This window comes from Camelus ferus, chromosome X (assembly GCF_009834535.1).
Source record: "Camelus ferus isolate YT-003-E chromosome X, BCGSAC_Cfer_1.0, whole genome shotgun sequence".
Lineage (NCBI taxonomy): Eukaryota > Metazoa > Chordata > Mammalia > Artiodactyla > Camelidae > Camelus > Camelus ferus.
In genome coordinates, this window is record NC_045732.1 from 66250101 (window position 1) to 66274526 (window position 24426).

The 24426-nt window shown below is 44.1% G+C and overlaps 1 protein-coding gene across 1 annotated transcript; it reads left to right on the top strand.

Moving 5' to 3' along the window:
* Positions 1-425: 425 nt before the first annotated feature.
* LOC102514126 (nuclear RNA export factor 2) lies at positions 426-23306 on the top strand. Its single transcript, XM_032476080.1, has 22 exons — positions 426-440; positions 811-905; positions 13344-13527; positions 13760-13913; positions 14519-14602; positions 14717-14821; positions 14935-15015; positions 15152-15221; positions 15377-15465; positions 15584-15691; positions 15869-15978; positions 17680-17716; positions 18080-18148; positions 18234-18289; positions 18430-18537; positions 18660-18718; positions 18828-18943; positions 19037-19079; positions 19651-19723; positions 20262-20444; positions 22849-22909; positions 23045-23306. The coding sequence occupies exons 2-22, from the start codon at positions 863-865 to the stop codon at positions 23087-23089; spliced, it is 1878 nt and encodes a 625-aa protein (XP_032331971.1). The 5' UTR covers positions 426-440; positions 811-862; the 3' UTR covers positions 23090-23306.
* The last annotated feature ends 1120 nt before the right edge of the window (positions 23307-24426 follow it).

Sequence of the window (24426 nt, forward strand, 5' to 3'; positions counted from 1 at the left end):
TCAGGTGCCAGGATGTGGTTACATGAGACTCAGGCCTTTCAGGCACATGAAGATCGAGGGCTCCTGAACTCACTGGTTCCCGAGGTGAGGGACCGCCTATGGCCGTGCACTAGGGTGCGTCCCTTGAGTGTGGACGTGTATGGAGAGTCTACTGAGCTACAGCCCGGCTTGGCTTTCAGCGGAGTCAGACGTATAGGTGCAGAAGACTGTTAGTCCTGTGGGGGCGCTCTAGCTCGGGGGGAACTCTGACGAGACTCCGGCTCGGGTACTAACTTTGCACCCAGTATTCTATCCCTCCGTGGTGGGCGGTACTTGGGTAGGAGGGGCTCCCGCCGGTACTAGAAGTTTACTCAGAGAACTGGGCCTCTGGGGGCGCCCAAGCGACCTCAGATCAAGGCCTGGCGGAAGAGCAGAGGGCCCGGAGAGGAGACTGGACGGAGGTAGGGAGTGGCTTCGGAGCGTGGCTTAACTCGTACATCTGGCAAAGAAAGCCTGTGGGTGTGTGTGACCTGAACTTGGAGCCATGGAAGCTGTTGTCGCAGAGTCGGCAGAGAGTGAAGTGGAGGAGGACGATGTCCTGCCTCTGAGGGTGGGGTGGCGGCGGAGGGGCGGCAGTGGTTCATGGATTTTATGTCATCTCTCAGCAGCAGGGCCCTGGTTCATCATTAAAGTAGTATTGAATGAGTAAAGTTGAGCAAATAGCGAAATCGTGCTTACACTTTTTGACACGCAGTTCAAGAATATTGTCACTTGTGATAGTTTATATTACACGTAGCTTAAATAATCCCCTTTATTTTTCTCTCATTTCAGCACTTCCAAGCTTGTTCTGCAAAATACTAGGGCAAAAACAGCAACGACAAAAATGTACTCCACGTTAGCGAAGTCTGGGACACACAGGACTGAAGGTAAATTAATTTCCATACTGTAGGATTTTTTTTTTAGATAATATGGTAATATGCAATATGAATCTCAAAGGAAGGGATAGTTTCCCCAACTTACGTGGGAATGAAATATTTTCTCACAGAGCATTGGAGGAAATAGTGTTCCTCAGAAAATATTCTGGGAAACTCTGTCCAAACTAAATCGTTCACCACTTTAAAACTTTGTACCTTTGTTTACAAAGAACCAGGTAATATATGTTTATAATAATTATATTCTATTCTTCTTCTCATTAAGAAATTAATTATTGCTCTTTAATTCATTTTATCTTATCTCATCCTCTAGTCTCTCCTGCTTAAATCTTTTCACTTTTTTTATTCTTCAGAGATAACTCCAATTTCTAAGCATGTTTCTGATAGCGTGGTAGCAAAAATAAGTGCATAAGTGCAAAACATTAGAAAGTCTTATCTATACGACAAATATACTGCCCTCTCGGGAAAGCAAGATGCAACTTTCCTGTCAGGATAAGCAGACACAATACCCCTTTTTTGGGATGGTGGTGGGAAGGAAGAAGAAAAACTGCCTTTATTTGCAGACATGATCACCTATGTAGAAAATTCGATGGATTTTACAAAAGAACTACCAGGCTAATTAAGGGCTTCAGCAAGTTTGCTGGTTACACTGCATTTTAGACAGACATACTGTAAGAATGCATACAAATTAAAAATGAGATTTCATTCTCCCAGTTGAAAATGAGGGATGAGGTGCCCCCCACTTTTTTAATATTTTTTATTGATTTATAATCATTTTACAATGTTGTGTCAAATTGCAGTGTAGAGCACAATTTTTCAGTTACACATGAACATATATATAATTCATTGTCACATTCTTTTTCTCTGTGAGCTACCACAAGATCTTGTATATATTTCCCTGTGCCATACAGTATAATCTTGTTTATTTATTCTACATTTTGAAATCCCAGTCTATCCCTTCCCACCCCCCCGCCCCCTTGGCAACCACAAGTTTGCATTCTAAGTCTATGAGTCTGTTTCTGTTTTGTATTTATGCTTTGTTTGTTTGTTTGTTTTTTAGACTCCACATATGAGCGATCTCATATGGTATTTTTCTTTCTCTTTCTGGCTTACTTCACTTAGAATGACATTCTCCAGGAACATCCATGTTGCTGCAAATGGCATTATATTGTCGGTTTTTATGGCTGAATAGTAGTCCATTGTATAAATATACCAATTCTTCTTTATCCAGTTATCTGTTGATGGACATTTAGGCTGTTTCCATGTCTTGACTATTGTAAATAGTGCTGCTATGAACATTGGGGTGCAGGTGTCATTTTGAAGTAGGGTTCTTTCTGGATATATGCCCAGGAGCGGGATTCCTGGGTCATATGGTAAGTCTATTCCTAGTCTTTTGAGGAATCTCTATACCATTTTCCCCAGTGGTTGCACCAAACTGCATTCCCACCAGCAGTGAAGGAGGATCCCCTTTTCTCCACAGCTTCTCCAGCATTTGTCATTTGTGGATTTTTGAATGATGGCCATTCTGATTGGTGTGAGGTGATACCTCATTGTAGTTTTGATTTGCATTTCTCTGATAGTTAGTGATATTGATCATTTTTTCATGTGCCTATTGATCATTTGTATTTCTTCCTTGGAGAATTGCTTGTTTAGGTCTTCTGCCCATTTTTGGATTGGGTTGTTTGTTTTTTTCTTATTAAGTCATATGGGCTGCTTATATATTCTGGAGATCAAGCCTTTGTCGGTTTCATTTGCAAAAATTTTTTCCCATTCCGTAGGTTGTCTTTTTGTTTTACTTAAGGTTTCCTTTGCTGTGCAGAAGCTTGTAAGTTTCATTAGGTCCCATTTGTTTATTCTTGCTTTTATTTCTATTGCTTGGGTAGACTGTTCTAGGAGAACATTTTTGAGATGTATGTCAGATAATGTTTTGCCTGTGTTTTCCTCTAGGAGGTTTATTGTATCTTGTCTTATGTTTAAGTCTTTGATCCATTTAGAGTTTATTTTTGTGTATGGTGTAAGGGAGTGTTCTAGCTTCATTGCTTTACATGGTGCTGTCCAGTTTTCCCAACACCATTTGCTGAAGAGACTGTCTTTATTCCATTGTATATTCTTGCCTCCTTTTTCGAAGATGAGTTGACCAGAAGTTTGTGGGTTCATTTCTGGGCTCTCTATTCTGTTCCATTGGCCTATATGTGTGTTTTTGTACCAATAGCATGCTGTCTTGATGACTGTAGTTCTATAGTATTGTCTGAAGTCTGGGAGAGTGATTCCTCCAGCCTCTTTCTTTTTCTTCAGTAATGCTTTGGCAATTCTAGGTCTTTTGCGGTTCCATACAAATTTTATTATGATTTGTTCTAGTTCTGTGAAATACGTCCTGGGTAATTTGATAGGGATTGCATCAAATCTGTAGATTGCCTTGGCAGTGTGACCATTTTCCCCCACTTTTTCTTAAAGCAGTTACTTTAGAAAACTTGTAAATTATTTATGTCTCTCTGAAGGTATGAGTATATTTTTAAGGCTAAAAAAGCTTCTGCTCAGCTTTACAACCTAGGAATACCTCTTATTTTAAACAGATATTCCACAATCTTCCAAAGTAGTTTTGTTATTATTAGTTAATAATCAAAGCTGCTGTGTTTTGAATTCCTGTTTATGTCAAGCACTGTGATAACCTCGTTATGTAAGTTAACTCATTTAAATCTCAGGAAAATCCTGAGAGGGTGTTATTTTAATTTACAGATGAGATACAGGAGTCAGGAGAGACTGGGTTGTGCTGTGGTCATAGACAATCCCCAAACCTCAGTGTGGCATATGCCTCCTTCCCAAGCCGTGTCTATGGCAGGTGCATGCCCATTACAGAATTGTGGTTGTAGGAGATTTGATCTATTCTTATTGGAATAATTTAGAGACCCAAATGGACAGAGCAGTCACCATCTCAAAAGCTATCAATCACTGTGCTGTGAGGAAAAGAGAGCCCTGGGGTTAAGGGGTGGTCTCAAACCAAAAACCATATGTTCTGAACCAGAAATAACACATATCACTCAAACCCGTTAGCCAGAATGAGTCACATATATGGCCCTGCCCAAACAAAGAGGATAAAGCAAGAAGTACAGTACTGCCAGGTGCCTGGAACAGGGAAGAAATGGAAACAACTTGGTAAACAACACCCCTGACTACTGCGCGATGCAGCTAGAGCTCAGAGAGATGGAGTACTTTCGTAAAATCATGTGAGCAATAAGTGAGAGAGCCCAGATTTGAGTCTAGACAGGGATGTTTTCAAAGTGGATGTTCTTTCATACACTTTGCTATATTGTATGCTATTCTCTCTCTTAAGTGAAATACATAAATACAGTTGACCCATGAACAGCATGGGTATTAGGGGTGCTGACCCCTGCACAGTTGAAAATCTGCACAGAACTTTTGACTCCCCCAAAATGTAACTACTAATAGTCTACTGTTGACTGGAAGCCTTATTGACAGCACAAGTAGTCGATCAACACATATTTTGTGTTATATGTATTATATAGTGTATTCTTGCTATAAAGTAAGCCAAGAAAAGGTAATGTTACTGAGAAGTTATAAGGAAGAGAAAATATATTCACAGTACTGTACTGTACTTCTCAATACTGAAAGTTTGCATCATCTATTTACAAGATGAATCATCTGTCTATCAGTAACTACATCAATACTGTCTTATATGATACAAAACACTGTAGATGTTATACATATTACTAACACTAGACATCAAAAGTAAAAAGATGATGTGAGAAAGAAATTCATATTTATTTACAGGTATTTGAGAAGGAAGAAGCTGCAATATAATTGTTTTACACTAGCCTGTGGTGATCAATACCATTGCTTCATGGTAGCCTAGTCTATATGCTAATGGATGAATCACTTTAAAACTTCTACGGCATACAGTATTACAGTCATCTTCATAATACAGCATTGGGAGCATTGTTATATTAAAAACACTTACCTGTGGTGATAATAGACAGCTATACAGTTTCTACAATTACAAGAGAGAGAGAGAGAGGCATACTGTACAGTCATGGAATTATTGGAAAGGAAAGTTATAAAACAATAAGGAAACTAAACATTATTAATTTGATATTAAATGTCACTTACCTTCTGCCTATGTCAGGTAAGGATAGGCTATCTACTTCAATACAAGTCTTGTACATGATATTCTACACTTATATTTTTTGTGTATTTGTTGGGGAAAAAATCCACGCATAAGCGGACCCATGCAGTTCAAACCTGTGTTGTTCAAGAGTCAAGTGTATTTAGAGTAGACTCTCTTACTTCACTGCTCCAGTTCCTCTTCCTTAATCGTCTGATGTGCCAATGGTGGAACTGAATAGAGCAGTAGCACTGGCTGAAAATACCAGCACTGCTGAGCCACAGGTCTCTTCCAAACAGATGAGTGTATTGGATATTTGAGTATCTGTTATATTCAAGGACAAAAATCAGAAAATAAAACCCGATGGTAGATGAAAAGATTGTTCATTGGTCATTTACTTAATAAAATGCAATCTCTTGTCTTTCCACTATCTTCAAGGAAAAATAGTAAGGATAAGAGTAGAAATTGATGAAATTGATAACAGATGACAAGAGTTCAACCAAAAACTCCTACATGCCAGCACTTTAAAGAGATAAGATAATAGAGAAATCTCTGGCAACAGGGGTCAAGAAAATTGGAGACAGGTACAGATGAGCCACTTTTGGAATGAAAAAAGCTGTCATGCTTGCAGTTTCAGCAAAGATTAAAAAGATACAGTAATGTTATTAAAAAGATACGCTGGTAAATTTAAAATTTAGATTCAACAGATAAATCCCAGAGAAAACCACGACTTTCCATACTAATGGAATAGAAAATCGTATATATTGTTAAAAGTATTCTTGACAAATAATATATGGGAAAGCAAAATTATTAGCCAATCTCAGTTAGTTACATTAATGCAAAAGGTATAAATAAATTAATAGCAACCTAAGTCCTGCCATGGCTAAAACAGGAAATACAGTATGACAGAGCTGTGTTTAATCCCAGGCATGCAATGTTGGTTTAACATGAGAAGATCTGTAATGTAATTGAGCCCCTTAGTGAAATAAAGGAAGGAGGAAAGGACAATTATCACAAAATATCCAGTATTTTTTTAAACATTTTTTATTGAGTTATAGTCATTTTACAATGTTGTGTCAAATTCCAGCGTAGAGCACAATTTTTCAGTTATACATGAATGTACATATATTCATTGTCACATTTTTTTTATCTGTGAGCTACCATAAGATCTTGTATATATTTCCTTGTTCTATACAGTATAATCTTGTTTATCTATTCTGCATATGCCTGTCAGTATCTACAAATTTTGAACTCCCAGTCTGTCCCTTCCCACCACCCCCCCCGGCAACCACAAGTTTGTATTCTATGTCTATGAGTCTGTTTCCTTTTTGTATTTATGGTTTTTTTTTTTTTTAGATTCCGCATATGAGCAATCTCATATGATATTTTTCTGTCTCTTTCTGGCTTACTTCACTTAGAATGACATTCTCCAGGGACATCCATGTTGCTGCAAGTGGCATTATGTTGTCGATTTTATGGCTGAATAGTATTCCATTGTATAAATATACCACCTCTTCCTTATCCAGTCATCTGTTGATGGACATTTAGGCTGTTTCCATGTTTTGGCTACTGTAAATGGTGCTGCTATGAACATTGGGGTGCAGGTGTCTTTTTGAAGTAGGGTTCCTTCTGGATATATGCCCAGGAGTGATAAAAAAGGCCTACAAAAAATAAACAACCAGTTAGCATTAAACAATGACAATAACAATAGTTCTCAGCAATTAATAAATAGAAAGGCATTTCTTTAAACTGACAGTGAATATTAAAAAAAAAGAATGAACTACATCAAACATCATACTTAATAGTGAAACATCAAGTGCATTCCCTTTAAAGTCAAAAAAGGGACAAAAATGACTTATATGACCGCTTCTTTTCAGCTTTGTAGCCTCTCCTGGGCAATCCAGTAAGCCAAAACATATCCATGCAGCTATACATGCATGAATTAATAAATGTGTACAAGTGAAAATAAAGCTGTCAGTATATGTTTATCATCATATAAATTCCAGAGAGGCTACAGAAAATTAAAATTAGTGATAGAGATCAATAAGTCTGTTGAGTGTAAGTTTAATATACACAAACTAATTGTAACAAATGGAAAATATAATTTTCAGTCTGAATATACCATTTAAAATGGCAAAAATTATAACATTCGGTGAAATCAATTGTGAATCAGATCGCTTGGCAACTGTTCCAACATATGGAAACACTCATATGCTTTTCTTTTCTATAGAGACTAAAAGACTAAAACCAAGAAAGTAGACTTATATGAGTGTGTGTGTATGTTTGTGTGCATGTGTGTACACATTAACGAGAACCCCTTACAGGGAGGGTTCTAAATGGGATCTCAGTTGTATCAAACACATATACCATCCTGAGACTTGGAGATGTAACTGAATGACATGGGAGCCTCATTTGGCTCAATGATATGGTGAACTATGTATGATGGGAGGGGCCTCTGGTTTTTATGAGCAGTCACAGCAGAGTGCCTGGAATTCAGTCTCTGTTGTACATATTGGTTAGCATGTAGACAGCAATAGTATTTCAGCTATAACAGTCCCATAGCATGAGTGGGCTTCCCCTGCCTTGCACCGTCCAAGCCCACGTTTTTGACGTTCACTGAGTTTTTGTAAGTGATATAATATGTTTTATTAAAGATAAAATAGCTGGAATGAATACCTGGCAGAGGCAAGTGGGGACTGTGATTAATAGAGTACTTGACAGCAAAATTGGCTGCAAGCCAGAGGCCCTAAGGGAAGTGGGGATCTGGGAAAAGTTATCTGGCCAAGGTGGATCTGAAGATAGCAAGGATCCAGCTGATAAGAGGGGATGAAGTTTTGGTGTTCCATGGCACGCAATGGTGAAACAGTTGCAAGAGTCACCACCTGCGGTCATTTGAGTGGAAATGCCTTTGAAGTCAATGTAAGTCAGTGGACCAAGCAGCTGCTGTAGGGACTCAGAGGACACTCCCTTCCCCACAGCTTTGAGAAACATATTAGTGAGGAGGGCATCTTCATCTTGAAGTGTTCTGAGGTGGCTGACTTGTGTAGACCACAGATAAGATGGGAGATCCTGTCATTGACACGGTCATCTTCATTTCATTATGGATGTGGGGATCCTGGAGTTGCAGGCCCAGTAGGAGCACTTAAGCTCCTGCCTTAAGGTGAGTTCTGTTTACCTTAAGAAGCAGCAAGTACAAAAGGATTTTCACATTGGTTTGACCTATACCAACCTTTGAAGGTGGCTAGTTGATCAACAGATCCTCTGGATCTTGAAATATATGAACATCCTTTAAGGTTGCATTTGATCAGTGTAAAAATGAATAAAAGATAAATAAATATTTATTCATAGTAAAATATAAGAACACAAAATATATATAAATAAAACTCTAGATCTGGTGACCTGAGCTATCTTGATGGCAGCTGGTAGTCCTTTATTCAGTTCCCACACTTGACACAGGACACCATTAATGAATGGACTACTGGAGAAGGACTGTACAATGAAGACACAAGTAACTAAAGTAAACCTTCTTCCTAGGCTTAGCAAGTGTTTCTCTGTTGTTCAACTTGAAGGTGGAGTAACAGAGACAGACACAATATACACGGAAAGAAAGGGAGGTTTCCAGAGGGGTGTGTATCGCAGGGATGAATTCATTTCCTCGGGGGCTTTTTCCATTTGTGTTTCATTCTCTTCCCAATGCTCACCCTCATCTTTCTGATCCATACATCCATCCCTTGGCCTTTTCACCCACTATGTCAGGTACGCACGTCCCTTCTTTCCTATGTATCCTTGACTCCAAAGACAATCACTTCTACCCCTCTTCTGACTATGGCAACCACTCTCTGGTCCAGTCGTCCTTCTGTGCCAAAGAGCCTGTAAAGCACATCCGTGTAACTATAAGTGTACATTTAGGCAGGGAATATTTTGTATGATAAATTCAAAAAGTGAAAATGTCTGGGCCAAAGTGACCCAGGCTACTGTAGAGAATTAAGCTCTCATACATTGTTGGTGGAAATGTATATTGCTATAACTATCATCAAATGTCCTTAGGAAACTATCTCTTACATTAAAAAGAATGTTTATGTTCTTCTGGAAGTACCCTGAAGCCCAAGCTGTGCTCTACTATGTCCTTTGGCCTCCATCACTGGGGATGCTCTGTAACCCTGGTCAATCAATCAGTATTGTTCCATTATTATTTTTTTGTATGGATAACTATTACTTTCATAATTTAAAAAATCAAATAGTCAAACACCAATATGAAAAAAATCATTAAGAAGCATATTAACATAGACCAAAGAGCAAAAATTGGTCATATATGATACAGAAAATGTACAGTAGGATTCAGTTTTGTGTGGCAATGCATTTACCAACATGATTTGGAATACATGCATCTGTAACCTAATTATAAAAGCTCATAATGCAAAATATTACCATGCACACGCACACTCTTCCCTTCCTCTGAGACGGTGGCCATACTTACTGTCTGTCACAGAGCTGAGCGCCCACAGATATGCCTGTGAGTCCAGAAGATTCTTCCCACACACCTGATGGCCAGGAAGAAGCTGTGTCTCCTAGATTCAGGGAGACCTTCTCCTGGTTTCTGTCACCGCTGTTTGCAAAAGCCTCCCTTCCTGTAATCAGAAAAGCTGTAGTTTTGGCGTTAGTCAACAGGGAGGAGCTTAGCTCTATTTCTCATTGTACACTAATGAAAAATGTGAATTTTGCAAAAACAAGATCCCACACATGCTAGTTTTACAGGCAGGTTATGAAACAGTTCTGCAGCCCAGTTTATTTTTTCTTTTCTGAAATAAATAGATGTGCTTAGAAATGGTTGAGATGTGTGGATTCTCAAATGTGGTTTTGTTGAAGATTTCAAATCTTCATTACATATATTCATTTGACAAATATTAGTTGTTATTCTGTGTCATACGTTGCAAGCCCAAAGGGACTCCCAGTCTGCAAACCCCATGATCCAAACAGATTTCTCCATCTGGTTTAAGAAAGATATGTCCACTTGGTCCAAGAACACCTGGACCCACCCAAGCAGGAGCAACTAGCTACCAGTCACAAAACATCATCCCAGGTCTGCCCACAGAAATCTGTGCATTGCAACCTGAAAGTTCACCATTCAAGGAGAACCAGTGCAATACTGGAGGAATACTTGGTATGTGGAGGCAGACCAACAGGTGAGGACCCAATTCCTGTTCTGCCATTTACCTGGCTGAGAATCCTAGGTAGTGTATCTAAGCACTTTGAGCCTAATGTTCCTGACCTGGAAATGGACTGTGGATACAGTCGTCGTGGGGTTTCCATGAGTAGGTCAATTAAATCTAGTGAGTCTGCCTAACACTGAGCAAATGTTGGTTGCCACTGGGCAAGTGTTGGCTTACTTCTCACCGTTCTTTTTCTACCATAACAGGGATGCTGTTGCCATGTACTCAACGGCATAGCAATGATGTAGGCAGAATTCCAAACTGACACAGGAAGTAGCCATCTGAACACACATGATGTCATAAAGGATACTAATGACCATTTCTTCATGGGTGGATCAGCTAATGCCTGGTGGAGGCTGAAGGGGAAACCCAGGCAGCTTGGGTGGAGGCACTATTTGCTTAAAATATTCCTGTGATCACCTTTTATTCCCGCAGCACAACTGTGAGACAGGAATTGTACTGAGATGCAAATGTTCAGTAAGTGAATTATGCGTGTGTTTGTGTGTGTGTGTGTGTGTGTAAGATGGCCCCTCTGTGTCTTTTTATCACATGCCCACTCTCCTGCGAGACTCCCCAAACGAGGCCATGCCTGAGATTGCTTGTGTCAGAATCACCTTGTTGAGGGAGGGCTCTGGCCATGTTTAGGCACTGACAGAGTTGGTTACCGTGGAGATTACCATAGCTGTTTGTTGGCTTACTTTTACACTTTCCCCTCAGCAAACCTTGTTTATGAAGTAAAGTCGGTTCTTGAAAATGACTCTGACCCTTCCTGTATACCTTACATTGAATACGTGCCCTTCCTCCTCCCTTCAGTAATTTTTTCCTTTCCTCGATGGATTTTCATAAAGATGAGTTGGTTGCCTGGCATTCTTCAAAGGTCACCAGTAAGATTCCTCTTTGTCATTGTTATTATTGATGACTATCCTTATGAACTCATGGCTCTTTAATGAGTTGATGGGCTTCGAACCATTGGTATATGATGTTGAGCAGAGGAGTGATATGATTTGACTAATATTCTGCTTCTGGGTTGAAAACACAGGTAAGGGAGGCAGGATGAAAGCAGAGGGGCCAGTTGGAGGACAGTATAAATGCAGGAGCTGGATGTTGGAGTCTTGGCCAGAGGGTAGTAATAGAGGTGGTGAGAAGTGGATAGATTCTGGACATACCTTAAGAGAGGGGACAAGAGAATTTCCTGACCAGTTGGATGTGGAGTGTGGGAGTTTTGGGGGCTGAACAAGTGGCATTTGTGGGTCAGATGCTCGATTCGTGTATAATTTCACTTCCAGTGCCACACAAGGAAAGTTGCAAGGCTGTGAGTAGCAAGATCGTCCTGCCAGCAGGCCACACAGTGAAAGCAGTGACCCCTCAGAGGAGTTCATCTGAGGCCTGGTCATAATCACTACGCCATGGCGTGATCAGCAGTGGACGGACTTTTCCTCATAAGCATGCCCTGAGACAATTAATGTACAAAATGAACAACACACATGCCTAGAACACCTGAAGTGTTAGAACCCAAAAGGAAGCTGGTTTCTAACAGTGTAATTACCATAATCTTCCCTCCCCTCGAACCAATAGTATAATTACCTGCTGATTCGCGGTTTCAGTAGTATATGATAAAAATAAAACACCCTAAGTGAATCCACCTATAGGAGAGAGGATCGACACCGTCTTATTTCTGCAGATGCCAAAAAGCTTCTAGATCTTTTCACATGGTGAATTAGATATGCTGGCAGGGAGAGACTGTGGGTGGAGGGGTAAACAGCAACACAAGTCCCAGGAATGAATACAAGGTGAGATATAACCAAGACACTTTATGGGCATACCTGTGGCTTCAGTAGCCAATAAAGTAGACGTCAGAGTAAGGGAAATTAATGAGACAAATAGAGGCATTACATAATGATAAAAGGATCAGTCCACCACAGAGACATAACGATCCTAAATTTGATGCACCAAACAATAGAGCCTCAAAGTACACAAAGCAAAAACCGATGGAGCTGAAAGGAGAAGTAGCCGGGTCCATAATTATATTTGGGGCCTTCAACACCCACTCTCCTCTTAGCAAGTGATCCAATTGCTAGAGAGAAAAATCAGCAAGGATATAGGAGATCTGAAAAACACAATAAACTGACAGAATCTACATGGTATAAATAGAACAATCCACCCAACAACAGCAGAGTACAGTTGTTCCCCCTGAAGGTCTATGTAACATTCACCAAGTTAAACCATCTTCTGGACCGTCAACCTCAGTAAGTTCCAAAAGAATTGAAATCATACAGAGTATGTTCCCTGGCCATGATGGAATCAAACTAGAAGTCAGTAATAGAAAAAAGAAGAATCCCTAAACACTTGGAAATGGTACTTGACACATCATTCCACGTTGTCGTTCAGACACTTGTTATAGAAGAACTGAGGTTAGAAGAGTTGCCTCCTGAGCTGTAAGACGTTTCAGGCTGGTCCAAAAGAGAGCTCATTCTGGGCATTTCAAACAGGGTACTGCTGAGGGCAAGGCTGGAGAGAGGGAGACAGTTTAGGAGGCTATTACATCAGTCCTACCTGACACTAATGCTTGTACTGCACTGTCAAAGGAAGGACAGCTTGCTGGTTGTTAGTGGAATCAGTTTGGTGACTGAATGGACTTGGGAAGCATGAGAGAGGTTGCTTCCCAAGTACTGGTGTGATTGTTAGAAAGTCCTGAGAGGAGGCAAGATTCAGGTGCCTTCCTGGTGTATGACTGGTGTCCAGTCTAACCTGTGGATGCATATGCCTCTGTTCTTCATAAATCCTGCTCCATTGTTTTAAAGGGTTCAACACGGTTTTCCTCTTCCCCCTTCTCCTAATTCTTTCTCCTCCTCCTCCTCCTGCTACCCCTCGATTCCTCCCCTGATAGTGCCATCTGTCAGATAAGGCTCTCCTGTCTGCACAGGCAGAGAGTTTCCTTTCTGGGATTTGTGGGATTGGATCCTTAAGGCAGGTTGTGTGTGATTGGTCCCTTAGGGCAGGTTGGCACTTTGTTTTCCCTACCATCATCTTAGCCTAAGATGTGGTACATGGTAAGTGAACCACTGATGTGTCTTCAAATTTGTATTTTTGTTCCCCTTTCAGAATACAATAATGGTAGTAGCCCATGTCAAGGAAGAAATGAAGGTTGGGGTTCTTTCCGAGGTAATTTTGGCAGGAGGAGCCCTCGTTATGAGCGTGGTGGATGTGAGCGTCAGCCTTCACACCTCCAGGAGGATGATGGAAACATGGTGATGAGGGATGTCCAGGAGGACCCCCAAGGGAGACAGTAAGTGACCAGGCAGCAGGGTTTGCATGCAGCAGCCCCTAGGACTGTGCAACCCTTTCACTCTCCATGCTCTTCTTTCTCTTCTCTCACTGGAAAACGGAAGTGTGCTAGAAGTGGAATAGAGGTTAAGTAATCCTAATCATAGTCCTGGTGTCAGAGAAGCAAGGCTGTACGGAAGACTTTCTTAGCATTTATGGCCACTCACCCTCCTTCTCTCCACATTCCCCTGCAGCACTCTGTATACCACCTACCGGAACAAGAGGAGAGTGAGATGTCATAGTGAAGGCCGCATCCGTGTTACTGTGTGGAGAGATAGAAAACCTCTGCGGAGAGAAATGAGAGAGAACACACAAGATGGAACCCCAGGGAGCTGGTTCAAGATCACAGTGAGTGTCCTGAAAAATTTATGGAATGTTTAGGAGAGAAAAGTCAGGGAGAATTGTGTTGGTCTCATGTAGAGACACTAGTTTATTTTCTGGGGACAGTTTATAATCTGTAGTATATTGCTAAGAGTTATCAATCTTGTTCATCTAAGGGCAAATTCAAAGAAACAGTATAAAGAGAACAGGCTGACTATAAGGAGAACGGAGTAGACTGTCTCAGGCAAAGATGGAAACTACTGCCAAGGATATGGAGCAACTGCACACTGGAGGTCTCAGCTTGGCAAGCTGAGTGTGGGAGATGGGGTGTCGAGTCTCTGTAGACCTTGTGTGAGGGACAGGCAGTGTCTGCACTAGGTAGGATCTCCTGGAACTTTAAGGAAGATCATCTCTAACACCTTGATTATTTGGAGGAGAGCTCTGAATGGAGAGAAAGAGTGTTTAGTAAATCCATATTAGGCACAAACATAAGAAATCATGCCAGTGGTCCCTTCTTTAAAAGTCCTTTCAAGCTCAGTAGAAGGTCGGAAAAGAACATTGTGTTGGGTCTGTTCTCCAGTCTTAATTCCATGTTGTCTCGCTTCTTTCCCATCTCTGCTTTTCATCCTTAGATTCCTTATGGGATAAATTATGACAAGATGTGGCTAATGAACTCAATCCAGAACCAATGCAGTGTCCCTTTCACTCCAGTGGATGTAAGAGAGGATGGTGAAGCCAGATGAGTGGGCAGAGGGAAGAGGGGGGATGGGGAGCCCACTGACGGGAAAGGCTTTGTCCTGTGAACTTACTGTTACCTCCCCATCCTGCAGTTCCACTATGTGAAAAACCGGGCTCGGTTCTTTGTCCAGGGTGCTAGCACTGCCTCTGCATTGAAGGATGTCAGCTACAAGATTTGTGATGAGGAGAATGAAAAGGTGTGTGTCAGGGGCATTACCTGTACCTTATCCCAGGACAGGACAGTCCAGGGGCTGGTCCTCTTCTTTGGAACTAGAGTTCCTGGTACTAACCTTACCTCTTCTTCCTGCAGGTGGCTATCTTTGTCAATCCCTCTACTGTTCCCTACTCTGTGCTGAATAAGTTGGAGCCAAAAGAAATGGAGCAGCTAAAGGTAGTGTAGACTCAAGGCATGCTGTGTGCCAACACTCAGACCCACCTCTTCTTCCTCCAGCCCCCAGTTCCCCTCGCCCCCAAATTTCCTGTCACCATCACAGCTTCAGAGTGGCTCTCTCCATCTCTCTCTGCAGCTGACTTTGAACAAACGATATAATGTCTCCCAGCAAGCCCTTGACCTCCAGAATCTCCGCTTTGACCCAGGTATGTCTGACAGCAGTAATTCTAGGACAGGGGAGGGCAGAGGGGTCTTCCTGGAGGGAGACTTAGGGATGGTAACGTGTGTGGTGTGGGTGCTGGCTAGTGCTGGCCCCAGACCCCACTCAGCCTTCTGATTCACTTCCCTCGGCTTCCTGAAGACTTGGTGGGTCATGATATTGATATAATTCTGAATCGAAGAAACTGCATGGCTGCCACCCTGCAGATCATCAAAAAGGATTTCCCTGAGGTGAGGCTGTAGGCTAGTGCTGGTATTATGGTAAGGGGTGGAAGACATGGGGCGGAGGGCAGGTTGGTCTCCCAGGCCCTAGATAGTAACTGTCACTCTAACTCTTCTCCCCGCAAAGCTGTTGTCCTTGAACTTGAGCAGCAACAAGCTGTACCATCTGGATGGCCTGTCTGACATTATACAGATGGCCCCCACAGTCAAGATTCTGAACCTCTGCAAAAATGAGGTGAGAGGAGGGAGCCAGATCAAAGTTGGGTTGAGAGCTGGGGGGTCGTGGTCATCACAGTGATGACGGGAGGCTGGCGAAGGTACCTGTCGGGGAGGGTGGGGGTGGAGGTGCAGGGATCCGGATGTGTCTCTTTCCCTGGGATTCGTTTTCCAATTTCCTCCCCATATTTCTCAGCTGAAGTCAGCCTGGGAGTTGAGCAAGATGAAAGGGCTGGATCTCGAAGAGCTGTGGTTGCAAGGAAACCCACTGTGTGGCACCTTCCCAGACCACTCCACCTACATAAGGTTGGTGATAACCACTGGCAACTTTCCGGGGACCTTTACCCCCTTGGGAGCCTGAACTGCCCCTGAGAGTGCATGTGTGCAGGAAGGGACAACCCAGGTCCTCCCCCAGGAGCACAGACCCCACCTTCTGCTCTCTCTTGTGTCCCTCACATTTGAGCAGTGTCCTTCCTCTGACCTGCTCACCTCTTCAGGTGCGCTGGGGTCTGTTTCCAAACTCTACACCCAGCATTCTCTACCAAGTCCTCCCAAGAGCGTGCTCCACAAAGTGGGACTCCCCCCATCACCAGAACGGGGAGCCAGATGCTGATTCCCTGGCCTGAGAAGGGTCCTCCAGCTCAGGGTCTCAGGCTGAGACAGGCTTTCCAACTCTATGCTGATATGGGGCTCCCATCCCCCATTCTGATAGAAGTCCTCTTTCCCTTCCTCCAAGATGGTCCTCCCTCCAACCCCAGGTTGACAAGGGGGCTTTCCTGCCACATACTCAGGGTAAAGCCCTGGTGGTTCCTGTCATGACATCCGTTCCTCTGGCCCAACACCAGGAGCTGGGCCCTTCTTGTGGAAAAAGCAGGGTTCCTTGAGTCAAGGGGCTAGAAGTTGGTCACAGAGAGTGAGCAGAGGGCTTCCCAAGGGGGAGTGGAAGGCAGAGGGCAGAGGTGGTGGAGGAGACAGAAAGACAGGCCTCTCGGGGACACTTGCCCCTCCATCCGAACACACATCACATCATCTTGCCTGGTCCTTCAGAGGAGCCCTGGGTAGCCTGAGACAGATATGATTCCTCAGGTAAAGAAATAATTAAGATAGGTGCAGGGACCGCTGTGAGAGAAGATGGTGCTCGTGAGAGGGGGGCATAGACCCTCACTCAGCCCCATACTCACCTGGGAGCTGACCCTTTACTCCTTCTGGGGAAGGTCTGCCCCTGTGGCTGCTCTGTTTCCCATGCCCAGCTCAGACTGAGCTCACACAGGTGACAGAGACTCAACCAGCATCCAGCAGGCCCCCAGCCCAACATGTGCATGGTTACCATCCCTACCACGGGTGCCTGGGACATTCGGGGGCAGGTGAAGGAAAGGGCTGCAGCAGGGGAGACGGTTCCCCTTTCTTCTCTATTCTTCCCTGATCCCCCACCCCAAACCATGGGAGAGGTTCTTTCCCTTCCCTTCACTTTGCTTTCTCTCTCTCCCTTGTCGCTATGCCCCTATGTCTCTGTCTTCTCTTCTTCATCCTTCACTCCTTTTTTGTCTTAATCCCCCTCCATTTCCCTCTCTGCCTCACTAACCTCCTTGGCCCAGCATCCTGGGCCATCCCTGGTGGGTGTCCTTGTGTTGGCAGGATGCAGGACCCCCAGGAAGGATGAAGAGCCCCTGGCTCCAACCTCATTCCCTCTTCCCTCCAAAGCCTACAGTGGGGACCTGCAGGAAGGGAGGGAGGGGAAGGAAGCCTGCTTCCTTGTTGCTTCTTGTGGCACCTGGAGAACAGAGTCAGGGCAGTCTAGGTGGGAGGTACCCAGGAGGGAAAGAGTGGAAGGAGAGGGATGGAGGGAGGCAGGCAGGTAGGGAACACTCTTCTGGTGCATCAGTCCTTGGGGGCGGTGCCCAGGGCCGGGAAGTGTAGGTGGACACACTGGACTGTGTCTGCTGTAAGTGTACTTGCTCCCGTGAGAAGAGACCGCTTTCCAGTTTCACTGACTTTTCATCTTGGCAGCTCCATCCTGGAATTGTTCCCCAAGTTATTACGCTTGGTAAGTGTATTCCTCAATCACTGACTCCTCTAGCTGACACTGACACCGCCCACAAACTACTCTGAACCCTTTAGGTCTTGCCTGAGTTCCATTTTTGAACCTGACCCTTAAACGTTCTGGGGGCAGGGGGAGGGTACAGCTTCTGTGGGAAGCTCACAACAGCTCTGGGTCTTCTTCGACCACGTCTGCCACAGCCTTCAGGGATCTCGTGGTGATGACCCGAAGTGTACTCCAGCCCTCAGATTTTCCAGGGCCCTTCCGCACTTGACCTCTGACCCTCACCCTCCGGGACCCGTCCTTTTACTTGATCTTCCAGGGCCAGCTCCCTGGGAACCTCTGCTGACTTCTTTTTCCTTTCCCCAGGATGGACAAGAGTTGCCCTCACCAATTATGATTGACACTGATGTCCCTTACTTAATAAAGCCCTGCAAGGTGAGGAAGAAAGATCAAACAACATTTTGGGTGTTGCAAGGAAGCCTTTTTCAGCCACATAGTCTAAAAGGCCTTTTCATTCCAGGAAAGCAGTGAAGGATCTGATGAGCTGAAGAGTCTGATCCTGCAATTCCTGCAGCAGTGAGTACTGCTGGCAACCTGAGGAAGGGGAGGGCTGGGACAGCTGAGGCCACCCAAGCTCAGCTCTGCTCACGGGAGTTTCCAAGCCTCATTTGAGGTCCGGACCACAGAGACAGACTGTGCTCATGGCTCCCCGACAGGTATTACTTGATCCACGACTCTGGAGACCGACAGGATCTCCTGGGTGCTTATCACGACGAGGCCTGCTTCTCCCTGACCATTCCCTTCAACCCCGAGGACCCAGCCCCGTGAGTATCACAGCTCACACTCTGCTCCTGGGCCGTGTGGCTCCCCAGCAGACGCAGGGCAGCTCCTGCAAACCCCCACACTGGGGCCGGCCCACCTCCTCCTGCTTCTCTTTTTCTCCCAGGAACAGCTTGCAGGAGTACGTCAAGGACAGCAGGAATATGAAGAAGCTCAAGGACCCCTGTGAGTGTGTGATGAGGAGGCGGGGCGGGAAAGGGGGCGGGAAGGGGTCAGTCCTAGGGCCCAGGGCATGGCAGCCCCTGACCTTCCCTCGCTTCTCCTCCCCCCACAGACCTGCGGGTCCAGCTGCTGAAACACACAAAACGTGACATTGTGCGCTCCCTCTGCCTGTTGCCCAAAACTCAGCATGACCTCAGCTCCTTCGTGGTGGACATGTGGCTCCACACGGTGAGCGCCTGCTTCCATCTTGGGCAGGACCGGGAGCCGCAGGTGGGTAGGAGGTTTAGGTGGTGACTGAGCGCCTGGGCTCTTCCCTTTCAGAACACGATGCTCTGCTTCTCTGTCAACGGGGTGTTCAAGGAAGGTGAGTGTGTGTAGACCCCCGTCCCCAGATGCCCCACTGCTCCAACCCCCTGGCCGGGCTCCCTCTCAGCACCCTCCCAGCCACCCCGAACCCTCTTCTTCCCTTCCCGGCCCCTCTGTGTTCTCCAGCCCTCGCTCTTCCCACAAAGGACCCAGGTCTGACCTGCGTTCATGCCTGTCTGCCCCGCACACCCTGGGCGTTAGGGACACAGGCTGTGGAGTTTGATGGCTCTCATCCCAGAGCCTTCCTCTGAGATCCTGGGACCATTACTTAACCTCTCAGTTTCCTCATTTGCAAAATGAGGTATTAGCATCCATGTCTTGGGCAGCAGTGACAAATGCATCAATGAACTGGTGAAGTGGTTGTCACGGGCCCGCGCACAGTAGAGGTCCTGCCACCGGCAGCAGGTTGCTCCTATAGCTGCCCTCCGCATTCCCGACACCCTGGCCCCCAGTGAGCACCTGTCCCCTCAGCATGAGTATCCATCAGACTCTGTCTGCAGACCGCTGTGTGAGCGTGTAAAGCAGGTGGGGCTCTCGGGGGTACTGAAGTTTGTTGTTTGTCATTGAAGTGGAAGGAAGGTCTCAGGGTTCTGTTCGTGCCTTCACCCGGACCTTCATCGCTATCCCTGCCAGCCCTTCCAGGTGAGTGCCGTGTGGTGGGTGGGAACCCCCGTCCCAGCCTGGGCTCAGGGGTGTGGGAATGTGGTGGTGCCCACCTTAGGTTTTCTCAATACTGTGGAAAGCCAGCAGGTAGATCCAAGGAGCAGTCTAGCCTAGTGGTTAAGAAGGGCATGGGCTCTGGAACTGGAATGTGGCTTCTCTCCTTGGTCCCAGCACTCATTGGCTATGTGACCTTGGTCAAGTCACGTGGCCTCTGTGCGACTCAGTGTCTTCCTATGACAGTGGATTTCAGATTGTCCACTCCTTGGGCTGTTGTAAAGGGTAAACGTGAAACTGTCCCTGAGTTGCAGGGAAACGTCCAAATGTCATGAAGATGGTGGATAATCTCCCCAAAGGTGGGCTTGTGGGAGGGGCATAGGTACCAGCCAAGGAACCTGGGGGACAGACACAGGAGGAAGGTGGAAGGAATCTGGTTGCTGAGTGGCAGTGGGAGCAGGATTGTTGTTGGGGGTGTGGGGTGGTCCATCTGTCCAGCTGTTGAGGGCCCATTTTCCTCCAGTCTGTGCATCGTGAATGACGAGCTGTTTGTGAGGGATGCCTCCCCCAGTGAGCCTCAGAGTGCGTTCTCCATCCCAGTGCCTACACTCACCTCCAGCTCCGTGCACACCGGCTCCCGGGAGCAGCAGGAAATGGTGCAGGCTTTCTCCACCCAGTCTGGGATGAAACTTGAGTGGGCTCAGAAGTGAGTGCTGGGTGTGTGTGGGAATGAAGATGGGTTGGAACAGCGGGGGAGTGAATCATGGAAACTCGCAGGCAATTTGGAAAAGTGACTTTTTGGATATTTTGCTGCCAAAAAAGGGTGATCCCATGAAAAAGGTATCATACTATTAAACATGTAAAGTATTTTTAAGATAGGATAATGCTCAGTGACATCACCTTGTATATGGAAAATCCAAAAGAATCCACGAAAAATAAATAAATAAAACATAGAACTAATAACTAAGTTTAATGCAAGAACTATATACAAAACTCACTTGTATTTCTATGTAGTTGCAAAATGAACACTCCAAAAACGGAATGAAGAAAACAAGCCCAGTTAAAATAGCATCAAAATAGTAAAATATTTGAAACCAATGTAACAGAAGAGGTGAAAATCTTAAACTCTGGAATCTGTAAAACATTGTTGAAGGAAATAACAAAGACCTAAATAAGTGGAAAGACACTCCATTTTCATGGGTTGGAAGATTTACTATTATTAAGATGGCAGTACTACCCAGAGCAATCTAGATTCAGTGCAGTCCCTATCAAAATCCTTCTTCGCAAAAAAAAAAAAAGAAGTTTAGGATAACCTAAACTTCACATGGAGATGCTCAAAAACAATCTTGAAAGAGAAAAACAAAGTTAGAGAACACACACTTCCCAATTTCAAATCCTGCTGCAGAGCTACAATACTCAAGACTATGTGGTGACTGGCATGTGGACAGTGTTAGGAATCAGTGGAGTAGAAACGAGAGTCCGTAAATAAACCCTCACATTTACGGTCAGTTGGTTGTCAACCAGAGTGCTGAAACAATATGGTGGGGGAAATAATAACCTTTTCAACAAATGGTCCTGGGACAACTTGATATCCACATGCAAGCCAATGAATTTTGACCCCTGGCTCACACACCATGTACAAGCATAGATTGAAAATGGAGCAAAGATCTAAAAGTAAGAGCTATCACTTTAAAATCTTGGGAAAAAATGTAGGTATAAGTCTTCATGAGTTAGGCAATCATTTCTTACATATGACACCAAAAGCACAGGCAACCAAAGGATAAAATGGATAAATCGGTCTTCATCAAAATTAAAAGCTTTTGAGCACCAATGCACACTATCAAAAAGGTGAAAAGCCCACCAGCAGCATGGGAGAAAATATTTGCAAATCACATATGTGGCAAGAATATATGAAGAACCCTTGCAGCTCAACAATAAAAAGGCAAACAACCCCATTTCTTTTTCACATGGGGAAAGGATCTGAATAGACATTTCTCCAAAGCAGATACATAAATGGCCAACAGGCAAATGAAAAACTTCTCAACATCGTTAGTCATTAAGGAAATGAAAATTGAAACCACAGTGAGTTACCACTTCACACCCACTAGGATGGCTTTAATCAATGAAGCGAAGGATAACAAGTGTCGGTGAGGATGTGGAAACATTGGAACTCTCACGTGTTACTGGTGGGAATATAAAATGGAGTGGTGGTTTGGGAAAACATTTTGGCAGTTCCTCAAAATGTTTAACATGCAGTTACCGTAAGACCCGGTAATCCCACGCCTAAGTATCTATCGGGAGAAGTGAAAACATATGTTGACTCTAAAACTTGCACAGGAACGTTCATAGCAGCATTATTCACGAGAACCAAAAAGTGGAAACAACCCAAATGTCCTTTAGCTGGTGAATGGATGTATAAATCTGGTACATCCATATAGTAGAATATTATTCAGTCATAAAAAGGAATACACTTCTGATATGTGTCATGACATGGATGAACTTTGAAAGCATTATGCTAAGTGAAAGAAGCCAGCCACAAACGCTGGCATATTGCATGATTCCATTTATATGAAATGTCCAGAGTCGGCAAATCCACAGGGACCAAAAATAGATTAGTGGTTGCCAGGGTCTGGGGGAAGGGGAGGAATAGGGAGTGATCGCTAATGGTTCAGGGGTTTCTTTTTGAGGTGATAAAATTTTTTTGAAATTAGATGGTTGTGATGATTGCACAATCTTGTGAATATACTAGAAGGCACTGAATTATATACTGTAAAATGCTGTGTGCATTATATCTCAATAAGAATGATAGGAATCCTGTACTTTAAAATTTTTCACTTGTCATTTTCTTGAACATCTTTCTTGATCAGTATATATTCAGTTTCCTTGTTCTTTGGCACAGCTCTACTTTTCTGTTTTGAATTCTAGTGGGCATGAATGCTAGTGGTAGATATTTTGGTTTTCACTGGGTCTTTCTTCGTCATTACACATAGTGCTCATACTGGTACATGTGTCCCAGCAAGACAGTGGCATAGATTTAGCGGTGGCGTTGCACGGTCAGCATGTCCGTACTGTGGCACCAATGGAGATCACCTGTTCTTCTCCCACTGCAGGTGCCTTCAGGACAATGACTGGAACTACACCAGAGCTGGTCAGGTCTTCACTACGCTCAAGGTGAGGTCTGGGAATCAGATGGGTTAAAGATGAACATTTCTGAGCCTTCAGGAAAGCCAAGAAGGTGGAGGCCAGTGGCCTGGGGATGAAACTCTGGGAGCTGGCTTTTCTAACATCCCGACTCCTTCTCTCCAGGCCGAGGGCAAGATCCCAGAGGAGGCCTTCAAACAAATCCCCTAAAAGGAGCCCTTGGATGACGTCTTTGTCTACATCCACATCATCTTTGTTTCTCTCTTCTCCAGCCTCAGGCCACGCCCATGGCTGGGGTTGGAGGCCTGGCTGCCCAAGAAGCCAACGTTACCTTGTAGACCAGGTGACATAACCACCTGAAGGGTCAGTTGTTCTGTGTATTTTCCCACCCACAATTGCTGTTTAATTTCATAATAAAGAGTGATGTTGCATGTTGTATGCTGTGTGTCCTGCATCTCTCTTCCCTGTCCCAACCATGAGCCAGTGGATCCAGGACTGAAAGACCCTGCCTTCCTCCCCTATGAGGAGGCACCTGCTAACCCAACAAGTCGAAGCACCTTCTAACCCAACAAGTGGGGTTTATATACACTTTTTTTCCATTTAAAAACATGAAGATTCTGTACAAAAATAGGATAATGGGATTTAAAGTGCACGCATCAAAACTCCATTATGTCCCACCACATTACTAGGTGGTTTACATATGTATATCATGGCTCAAGTTGTCTCCTCCAAGCCACTTCAGCTACATCCAGTAAAACACCTAAAGCCATTTCCCACCAAGTCAGGTTTATGCAAGAGTAAAATCCACTGTCTTCATTTACCACCACTGTTTTAACCAAACGTAATAAATGTAGTTTAACTAAATGTAGTATAATACACGTAACTAAATTCATTCTAACAAGAATCACTTCTTGTCTGTTACAGATAAAAATGCTGCTTTTGTTGATATCAGCTATATAGTGGTAATACAAATTGGTTTTTCCATGATGTGTAAGCATAAATTTAGAGCAAAATTTCCTTTTATCACATGGTGCTTAGAAACCACTAGCACTTCCAACTCTGACTCACTTGCCTGGTTTCTCACACCAGGGCATTAGTGAATTTAATGCCATGTTGCCCGTGTGCCCTTAGATTTTGCCCATTCTTTTTGTGGTCACCCCTTCTGGAGCCACAAACCCCATCAAAGATCAATTCCTCGCTTCAAGTATAATCCTCACTATTGTAAACTCCTAGGCATTTTATTCTGGATATTTGGCAAAGCTTTTCTTTTTCTTTCTTTCCTTCTTTTTATATTAACCATAATACATTTCTGCATTAGTTTTGTACTGCTGCATAACAAATTACCACAAAGTTTGGTAGGCCAGAATTTTGCAACAGGGTTCTGTGTTCAAGGAACCGTTAAGTCTGGCATCAATGTGCCAACTGAACTGTGTCCTCACTGGAACATCTAGGGTGAAATATGCTTACAAACGCATTCTTTCTGTTGTGTTGGTAGAATTCATTTCCTTGTGGCCATAGGGTTGAGATCCCATTTCCTTGTTGACCGT

What these genes read in the sequence shown, in the direction of transcription:
- LOC102514126 (XM_032476080.1), top strand. Translation starts at nt 863, where the DNA reads ATGTACTCCACGTTAGCGAAGTCTGGGACACACAGGACTGAAG. An exon ending in CAACGGGGTGTTCAAGGAAG is followed by an intron (nt 19,080 to 19,650) that starts GTGAGTGTGTGT and finishes TTGTCATTGAAG; the next exon opens with TGGAAGGAAGGTCTCAGGGT. An exon ending in AGGTCTTCACTACGCTCAAG is followed by an intron (nt 22,910 to 23,044) that starts GTGAGGTCTGGG and finishes CCTTCTCTCCAG; the next exon opens with GCCGAGGGCAAGATCCCAGA.